This window comes from Anser brachyrhynchus, assembly GCF_964034855.1.
Source record: "Anser brachyrhynchus genome assembly, chromosome: 1".
NCBI lineage: Eukaryota > Metazoa > Chordata > Aves > Anseriformes > Anatidae > Anser > Anser brachyrhynchus.
The window spans coordinates 145,449,460-145,459,331 of NC_137694.1; the positions used below are offsets into that span (position 1 = coordinate 145,449,460).

The window sequence follows — 9,872 nt, forward strand, 5'->3', positions numbered from 1 at the left end:
GAAATTGTAAGCTGTACTTCAAAAGGTAACTAGTAACACACAGTTCACAGTACTAGAGTTTGTAACTTCCCTAGAAAAAAGAAAAAGAGAAGTGATGCAATGTATTCCACACTTAAATAGTCTTTAACTGAAAAGCAGATCATAATTTTTGTATTTCTGTTTAAAAATTCTTTATAAAATACCTACTTCTGAACCTCTAACAGATATTTCAGATAGTAGTCCAAAAGCACAATTGTAAGATGTTAAAACTGCCAGGAAAAGTAGCAGACTGATATTTGTAGCTCACAATTACACTTATAACATCAAGCTAATACTGTTCCTTCACACAACATAAAGCTAATAGTGTAATACAGTAAAGAAAATAAACTGTAAGAAAAAGCTCTAGGCCCACACACTCCTATTTGACAAAGGACTCGACAACTGGAGCACATTCAACAAGCATACATTTTGCTAGAAGTGTTGAATTTTGGATGACAATTTTCCTACCATAGGCTGCAGGAATCTAATCAAAAGTATTTGCAAGGGAAAAGTTACAATGGTTAACATGCTTGCTAGATATTTTGTTTAAAAAGAACAAATTGAAGTAACTGTGCCCACATTGGTGACTGTTCCAGAATTACTGATACAAAAAAGCATCCTTTTGAATACCTTCAAAGTCCTGTAGAATGTGTCCTTCTTTAAAAGGTAAGGTTTGCTTTTGCTGCTGGTCAAGCATGCTGTGCACTGTAATGAACTCTTCATCTAGAGCAACAACGTAGGGAAAGCACAAAGCTGCTCCGATCACGTTCTCGGACCAGTGCACGGGGGCACGCTGTGAGATGCCATCTACAGTCGCAAACATGCCTACAAAAAAAAGAAAAAAAGCTTGAGGGTTGCACTAATCAAAGACTATTCCCTCCCCTTCCCAGCATGGATACCAGGGTATAGAAATAACATGCCCAAAAGAACAGATGCAGTATCAGATAACACAACGACAGTGCATCATAGCTCCCTGGATCTTACACATCTGTTGGTTTGTTCTGTTCAAAGTTTTTCTTTATCCTTCACCCACAGAAGCAAACACCATGAGAAATGAAAAGAGAGGAATACTGAAAAGGCCTAACAAGAACTATTCAAGTTATTTAAAAAAAACCCTAACATTAAAGAATTATGCCATGTTCAAAATCATTCAAAACCACAAATATTTAGTGAGATATTTAGTGAGATCCAATATTCAAACAATATTGTCTTAAGAGCTGCAGGCCTGCACTGCGTGACCTATCCCGCAATACAGGCATATTTATTCTTTGCCGTGTCATATGTCTGAAGAGGATTTTAATATATAGACAATTATTTACTTCATCACTTTTGCCACTGCAAAATTTTCAGAGGATGAGAGTCAAGTTCCTTCCTGTAAGGTGTAATCAATCATTTGAAAAAAATTCTGAGATTATGCATAAAACATTTTCACAAAAGCCAAGCACAGATTAGACTTAAATATCATACAATCACAGAATCATTAAGGTTGGAAAAGACCTCCAGGATCACCTGGTCCAACCACCCCCCTACCACCAATGTCACCCACTAAACCATGTCCCTAAGCACCAGGCCCAACCTCTCCTTGAACACCCCCAGGGACGGTGACTCCACCACCTCCCTGGGCAACCCGTCCCAGTGCCTGACTGCTCTTTCTGAGAAGAAATGTCTCCTCATTTCCTACCTGAACCTCCCCTGGTGCAACTTGAGGCCATTCCCTCTAGTCCTATCGCTAGCTATCTGCGAGGCTGACCCCCATCTCCCCACAAGTTCCAACAATGCCTTCAATGTAACAAGATTAAATCCTATATCTTCAGTTAATTTGTGTTTTTCTCTGCCGCTGTCTTCCTGTCTATTCTCTTCTACCAAGTTTGACTTGCTTTTGAACAATGTGTCTTTCTATTTCTTGTACTTGGTATTCCCCGATTCTATTTCCTGAGACTTTTCTAGCATTAACCGAAGAAAAATTCCTGTCTGAATTTTCAAACATTGTTCAGCAATTCTGACAGCGAGCCATCCTGAAGCATGATGTCGATTCCAGTTTTAAACATGAACAAATACCACCTAAAATCAGTACTTTTTACACTAAAAGATGTGACTATGGAAATTGTTCTACAGCAGGAATGAGCCACTTGACAGCTGGCAGAATGAGTCTGAGCTCTAAAGAACAGAGATTAAAAGATTATGTTATTCAATTTACAAAAGCTCTTCCAAACAGCGGATAATGAGGTAAGGGTAGCTGGGTAGGAGGGCCATATTGAAGGGGAAGTAAAAAAAAAAAAAAAAAAATGTGGTTGTACATGGTTACAGCACTCTGGTATAAAATTAAGATTCTGGATCCTTCAGAACAGCTTTGAAATGACCAGACCCTTCCTTTGAGTAGGGGTGCTAGACAAAGACATCATTTCACACCTATTAGCAAACAATGTTATTTACTTTTACACTATAATGATTCAGCTTTTTTATCAGAGCACCTTGCAGGAAATACCATAATATGCAATCCGAATTTACTCTATAGATCTCAATAACCTTGTGGATCAGAAGTGAAATATTACACAAGGCTGACTGTGCTACCCATTTTTAATGCCTTCCAGTTACTCCAACTCTCACCTAAGGATAACAATAAACACTACAACTATAAAAAGGCTGTGGTGTCTGGCTAAGTACAGGAATATAATTGATGAAAGATGAAGTCACTGATCAATTTCATATTAAAAATGCACATGCTATCCAAAGGTTACAAGAGCTACCCAAAAATGCAACGACACTGTTTTAGCACTAAGAGATCTAGAAGTTTGTAGAATCACAGAATCGAAGAAAAACGTAAGTTCTTCTGGAGGACATCCAGTCCAACCCTCCAGGCTCAAAGCAGGATCAGGTTACTAAATCAGAGCAGGTTACTCAGGGCTCTGTACAATAGACTCCGTAGGGTTTTTGTTTGTTCGTTTTTCAAACAAAAAAGTTTCTTAGCAAAAATATCTGGAAAAAGTGAAATAAGGAAAGCAGCATTAGTCTTGTTTAAAAAACTAATATGAGAACTTTTGGTTATCAAAGTTGACAGTATGAGGAATACTACAAGTGGTTGCAAACAGGAAGGGGACGTGTTTGTTACCATTGACCACCCTGCTTCATGCAGTATCATCAACTGTGAGAAGACCCCCCCACACATACAACCTTTTATCAATCGTTCTGCTTAGCACACGTGCCTGCTGTAAGTCACAAGGCTCAGTTGTCTGTTTGTAGGCTACTCAGGCACTACACAACTGCTCAAACCACACACCGCTGGTAAGAGTTTATGCTGGAAAAGCAAAAGGAATAAACTAAAGTTAAGTACTTAAAATTTGTGTTTTGCCTATTAAAGCCATGGAATAGTTGAACTTGGAAGGGGTCTCTGGATATCACCCAGTTTAATCTCCCAGCTAAAGCAGGTTCAACTAGGTTGCTCCAGACCTCATCCAGACAGATTTAAGTACCTTTGAGAACAGACTCCACATCCTCTTCTAGTTCCACAGTGTGACCACAATCAAAATGAGGGTGATTTTCTTATGTTTCCATGGAATTTCCTGTATTTTAATTTGTACCTGTTATCTCGGGTAACCCGTTAGCACTCCCCTCATGACACTGACCACCACCCTTCAAGCACTCATGGGTGCATCCCATCAGGTCCTGTGGATTTGTCTGCCCATTTTATTTACTGTTCCATAACTTAGTCCTTCTCTACTGCGACCTTTGTTGCTCCAGATTTTCCCACTGGACCCAGGAGCTGAGGATTCCTGAAACTCAGTCAGGCTCACAGATCTGCAGGGTCCTCGAAAAAGGATTCACTTTCCTTTTTGTCTTCTCCGATGCTGTGTTGTCTGTGGATCATACCCTACATCTTCTTTATATGGCAATGCAAATTCCCAACCAAGCACGCATCACCTGAATGCAAGGACAGTATTTCCAGCTGCCCCAGTCTCAGCTCTCTGCAGCCTCAGACTTGGGGAGCTGCATCCTCCCCTTGGGAGCTCAGCGCATCAAGACCAGTAATGTTCCACGAGTAGTTGCTCCAGTTGGTGCTAGGAATGTGCACCCTGCACCAGTATACAAGAACGGTTTGTTGAAACTTATCAAATAAATGAAGCTACAGGAAATCTGATGAGAAACATTGAACAAAAGCCTCATGAAACGAAAAACTGAATTTTGGTAAGCATAGTTTCATACCTATCAGAATTCAATTTTGATTCATACCTATGAGAATTCAATTCTGATTTTCAAGTCTGAATGAACTAATTACTGGTCTGAATGAAGACACACCAAAAATTAAGTTCCTGCTCCCTTTGAAAGAATGAACTATACGCTAACTGCAGGTAGAATCAAAGTCCTGAATGGCTAAATCTATCGATCAACTATGAACAGTTCTGATTTCTTTACCTTTGTTTCAAAGGAGATATGCTAGATGCCCAAGAAACTCAAAGATGCTTTACTTATGATTACCATTTCAAGCAGTTGCTTGCCACCATTCTTAATTCCAGTCTTTAACAAAAGGAAATTAATCTAGTAGATACACATCACTTCAAACACTATAAAGCCAAATATATTAACGTAGAATATTTCCACCTCAGTAACAAGAGGTTGAATTTAATGTAGATGCTCTACCAAATGCCAACAGAATGAGTATTAATAAGATGTAGAAAAGCAAACCAAAATTAGAATTTAAGATTTACATCAAGCCTTTTCAAGTCCATTCACTTAACAGAAAGAGCCTGCCACAAATGCCAAGATGCCAATGATGTTTTATAAAGGTGTTCACACACCTTCTCAACTGCAAAGAGACTATTGCTAAAGACACCAAGAATTTTACTGAGGAAAAACAGCAAGGTGGACGATAGTAAACAAATCTACAGTGAGGATGGAATGGAAAACAGATTATTAAAAAAATATCACAAACTGAATTTGGCAAGGAAGTACTATACGATCAGTAGCAAGCACTCTTAGGAAAGTGTCTAAGACAGCACAAGTTAGGCTTTGCCTGCATTACAGGAAAAGAGAAAGTTTACAGCACATCTAGAACTACAGAAGTGTAGATTTGTGTAGAAGAAGTGTAGAAGAGTGCTTAAGGTATCACGTACCTGGTATTTTAACCTCAGGACAATCTACTTACACAAACATGTTGGATTTTATAAATAAAGGTCTTTACCATGTAACTCTCTTCCAGGACAACAGATAAAAACAAAAGTCTAACTAAATATAATTCTGCTTTCTATTTTGTGAGAATGTATCTAATCTTCTAAAAAATGAAAACAAAGCAATTCAACAGAATCTGATTTCATTCCTAAAAAAAAAAGATTAAAGTAAGAATCGTGTCTCCCTAGAAATACACCAAAAAGGAATACCTTCAGACAATCCATTCATTAATTTTAACTTTCACAGCACTACACTACTAAACTGGTTAACGTCCACAAATTCACATCCACATTCAAAACAACAAACAGTTCTAATATAAAGCATGTAACCAAGATGCTTTAGAAAAGTCTTCAGTCTAAAAAAACAAGTTCATCTTGGAACATCTTTAATTTGCATAAACTGATATTCTAATGCACCCCTACTACTTTCAGGGAAAAACTCTGAGTTGATGTATATTTGGTAACAAGATGAAAATAATATAAACACCTGATCACATCCTTGATTTCCTTTGGAATTTATTAAAAAAACCATGCAGATCCCTGAATTACAGACCTAAATATTTGAGATCTCTTTGCATCATGTTATTCCTAATGTGTTATGAAAGACAAATAAACTGCACCTCTTAAATGTAGGATCGTACAGCAAACAGCATGAAAGCATTCTGCATTTGGTCACATCCAGGATATCGCAGCTTTCCCCAGAAAAGCTCAAGATTACTGAACTTACAGCATGTTGTTGATTTAGACAGATTGCAGCAGCATTAGTCCTTACAAACATCCATTAGATGAGAGTATTATCTCTCATGATCTAACTTCATTTCTGCAATACTTAATCATTTTCTGTAATGCAGAGCTGAAAACTACTAAAAAAATAAGCAAATGAGAGTATCAACACTGTCTCTGGTCACAAGATCTACAGTTAAGAGAGCTTACTTCTGCAGGAGTTGGGATGCAGCTTAGTTCCGTAACGTTTCTTATTAGTGCTGCATAAAACATACCTATTTGTGAGTCTGCTACAGCGTCTGAAAGGGAGTTTGTACAAACTCTGAGTAACAGCTGAGGAAAAAATAGCTTGCCTACATTAAGTTAAAATGAAGTCATAGCAACACGGGGCTCTTCAAGCTCACTGCAGCTAGTCACTGCAGACAGGCTATCAGCCTTTGAAACTTCACTTGGTACCAACAAAGTTTTATTTACCCTGGCCTGCAGGACACTACTTACCTTGTTATCTGTCTATACAGACATAAGGCTTTCTACAGGCAGGATTAAAATACAAATAACCTCATTTGTGCGCATTAAGAAGGCAGGAGAGCAGTAACATTTAGTATTAATAATATATCATCTATCTTTGTATCACAACATTCCAACACAGATCTGTGAAGAAAAATATCGTGATTCTGTAAAATACTAGGAGTTACTTAAGTTTTCCTTCTCAAGTCCAAAAAAGAGAAGAATAACCTTAGTCTCACCTAGCCCTCCAGGACCAGCCAACAGAAACTCTTGCCTGCCAATCCTCTTCACAATTGGCCGTTTCTCATCGCTACTGAAAGGAAATAGATCCTGGGAGACGCCAGTATTATAATTCAAAATGATATACTGTGTAGTAAGTGCAAGACACAAGTAATAGCCATCTACAGCCACGGCACAGGGTTGCTCTGGAGTAAACACTTCCTTCACGATCTGGACTCTGTCTTCAAACACCATGAACATCTGAATGGTCCGTCGCTTGACCGAGATAATGCAGACTTCGACGCAGAAAGGGTCCCCACTCACAGGGTTTTCATTTAACGTGAACGTCACAGCTCCTTTGATTCTAGCACCAGTGGGGACAGGTTCCAAGTTCATCATATTAACTAGTGTTATCGTGTTGTCACAGAGCACAAGAAGCCTGGTGAGTGCAGATGCCGCTTTCAACTCATTCACTGGCTTCTTGAAGCCCAGGTATTTATGCAGTTGCTTGGTGGCAGCAAAAGATATTTTTCCAGCTGTCGATAGCTTTTCATCCAGCAGAAAGTGATAGATAAAGCAGTCGTTGGTTCCAATATAGAGGTTCTTTCCACAACACTCGATGCATTCGATGTTGATGTGATTTTTGTCTCCCATTAACACCTCCCGCTCGACAGCAGAAACGAGCTTGAAAGCTTTAACACTCATTGTGTCTTCCCAGTGATCTGAGTAAAGAAGAAAAAAAGTTATCAAATCACCACCATCAAATATCAGAGGTAGCCATTTAACATTAAGCAGCACAAAAACTTCACAGTTGCTTTTTCTTTCAACGGGCTCTATTCTTGTTTCCAACCAGATTACACGAACCAGAATGAGCACGTTAGTAGCCACAGAACTGACTCAAACTGACTTTTCGCTTCAAGTCTGTTCTGAAGTAGATTCACAGTAGCACCCGGATATTTTGAAAGTAATGCTTCTTCCGCATAGAACAAGCCCATTGCTGGCTCTCTGATACTTTGGCACTGCATGCAGTTCTTCCTAGTGGATTACAAACACCTTCTCTACGTGAAAAGATACAGGCTCTCAGACTTCTAGAGTAGCTACAAGGCTTTGAGTGCTACAAGTTAACATCTCATGTTGCTTTACATTCTATTTGACAAAATTTACTCCTATTAGTACCTCTTCTAGTGAAATAGCACAGGCAGATTCCATTTAACACATTTTCCATTCCTTACTTTCCAACAGTAAGAAGTGAAATTAACTTTCAAGCTACTGATAAATAATTCATGAAAATCACCTAAGTGTTTTTTTTGGGGTAATATCATCAAGCATCAGTTTTAGAGATGTGTGAGTAGCACTGAATACCAAACTATGTACTGGCAAGTATTAGGCATGGTCAAACAGCTGACTTGGAAATATGACCAATACAGCACTCATTAAGCTCAAGAAACACTGAAATTAGAGGAGTTTCTGTTCACTACTACCACAACCATTCCGAAAAGATTGTTTCTAAGTGCTAAGCAGCACTTATAATATTCACATTCTGCAAACTACACCTTCCCTTTTACAATCAAGCACTGCCAAGGCACAGAAGCGATTATCAGTGTTTAGAAACCAGTTGATGTAATTTTGCTGTACTCCAGACTTGTCTTTTATATGGAACAGGCAGACACCTGTGCTGAGTGATCCGAAGAATAGACGAAGAGCTGCTGACCTAAATTAGTCACCCTTCACTGTGTCATGACTGCTCCATAACAACCACTTATCCACTCAAGACATTCAGTGTTGGCTTTGAGAAACAACACACACAATTCTCCTACACTGTGGAGATATAAAACATCAAATGAGAATTCTGTGGACCAAAATGCTCCTGTAATCACCCTGAAATTAAACACAAATAATAAAAATGAATTCTGTTTCAAACCACTACATCTAAAAGCAAAGTTTTGCTTTTATAAGGTAATATTGAAAACCACAGCAAAAATTTCCAAAAATGAATAAGCAAAGGTAAACTACAATTCATGAGTTACCAGTAACTGAAATCAGACCAAAGTAAGAATATATCCAGAAATGGATTACATTAGAATGTAATGTAATCAACAGTGATCTTTTAAGCCAAGCATTTCCTAGTTTTTCCAGAAGTCAAAAAGGATTTTAGATTTGGATTCCCTGACTGTTTCAAACTGCAGCCTCATCTAGGGTTTAAGCTTGTCCTCTGACCTTCAGCTAAGAAAACACGAAAACACCAGAGAAATACCCCAAGGTAAGATGATAACGAAGGTCTCTGAGCAACACAGCCACGCTGCCCTCCAAAACACAAGACGTTAAGCCAAAGAGGGCAGCCCAAAGGCTGACTACCGAAACAGCTTTTGGTCGTTTGCTTTTCGGAGAGCGTGTGCAGCACGAAGTGCCGGGCTGCGTCCCGGGGAGGACGGGCGGCTTTCCTGCCTGGGAGTTTAAAGTCTGCGTGGGGCAGGGCAGGGCAGGCACATCCTCTCCTAACGCCTGCCGTCAGGAGAACCTCACAGCCCTGCTCTTGGCCAAGCAGCCTTCAAAAGCTTGCAGAATAAGAGCAAATGAAGAATACATAGAATTATTTAATACCTAATTTGAGGGTTTTAAGGTAACAAAGGACAAACCCGACTCCCCGGACACGAAGCCCGAACACACCGGCGGTCTGACGGCCCGGCCCAGCCCTGCAGCCAATAAACCAACCTCCCCCCGGTCACCACACGGCGAGAAAAGCGCTCCCAGGACCCCCGGGGCCAGCCGGCCCGGCCGCCGGTGGCGCAGACCCCCGGTCCGCCGGGTGTTACTCCCCCACCCGCAGCCACACCGGGCCCCGGGCGGCTTCCCCCCCCCACCTGCGAGCGCCGGGCGCCGCCGCTCCAGGAACCGCGGCCGGGCCGGGCCGGGCCGGGCCTCGCTAGGGCTCCGCCGCCGCCGGCCGCGGGCAGGGGAGGGGCGGGCGCGGAGCTTCCGGTACCGCGCCCCGCCCCGCCCCGCCCGGCCCCGGCGCCTTCCCGTCACGTGGGGCGCGCGGGCGGGCCCCGCCCATCGGGGAGGGGTGCGTCACGTGAGGGGGCGGGAGGGCGGCCGTTGGGCGCTGACGGGGCGCGGGGCGGGGGGCGGTCCTGTCAGGTGCTGTGCTGGCGTACAAGGCTAAACGGAATAAAGAAATAGCGGCGGTGGGGGGTGGGGGGTGTGGGAGGAGGGGAAGGGGAGGACGCGGGGGAATGGGTGGCG

At 41.5% G+C, this 9,872-nt stretch overlaps 1 protein-coding gene across 2 annotated transcripts in view; it reads right to left on the reverse strand.

Moving 5' to 3' along the window:
* TGFBRAP1 (transforming growth factor beta receptor associated protein 1) overlaps positions 1-9,740 on the reverse strand; it is a 33,138-nt gene extending 23,398 nt beyond the window's left edge. Inside the window, exons 1-3 of one of the 2 annotated variants that reach the window (XM_080602258.1) lie at positions 9,491-9,740; positions 6,650-7,351; positions 649-843 (exon numbers count right to left, since the gene is read on the reverse strand). In XM_080602258.1, coding sequence (XP_080458384.1) covers positions 649-843; positions 6,650-7,334 — 880 coding nt within the window. In that variant the 5' untranslated portion in view covers positions 7,335-7,351; positions 9,491-9,740. Of the gene's footprint in view, positions 1-648; positions 844-6,649; positions 7,352-9,230; positions 9,398-9,490 lie in introns of those variants that run through there. The other variant, XM_080602259.1, reaches the window with a different exon arrangement.
* Between the last annotated feature and the right edge of the window lie 132 nt (positions 9,741-9,872).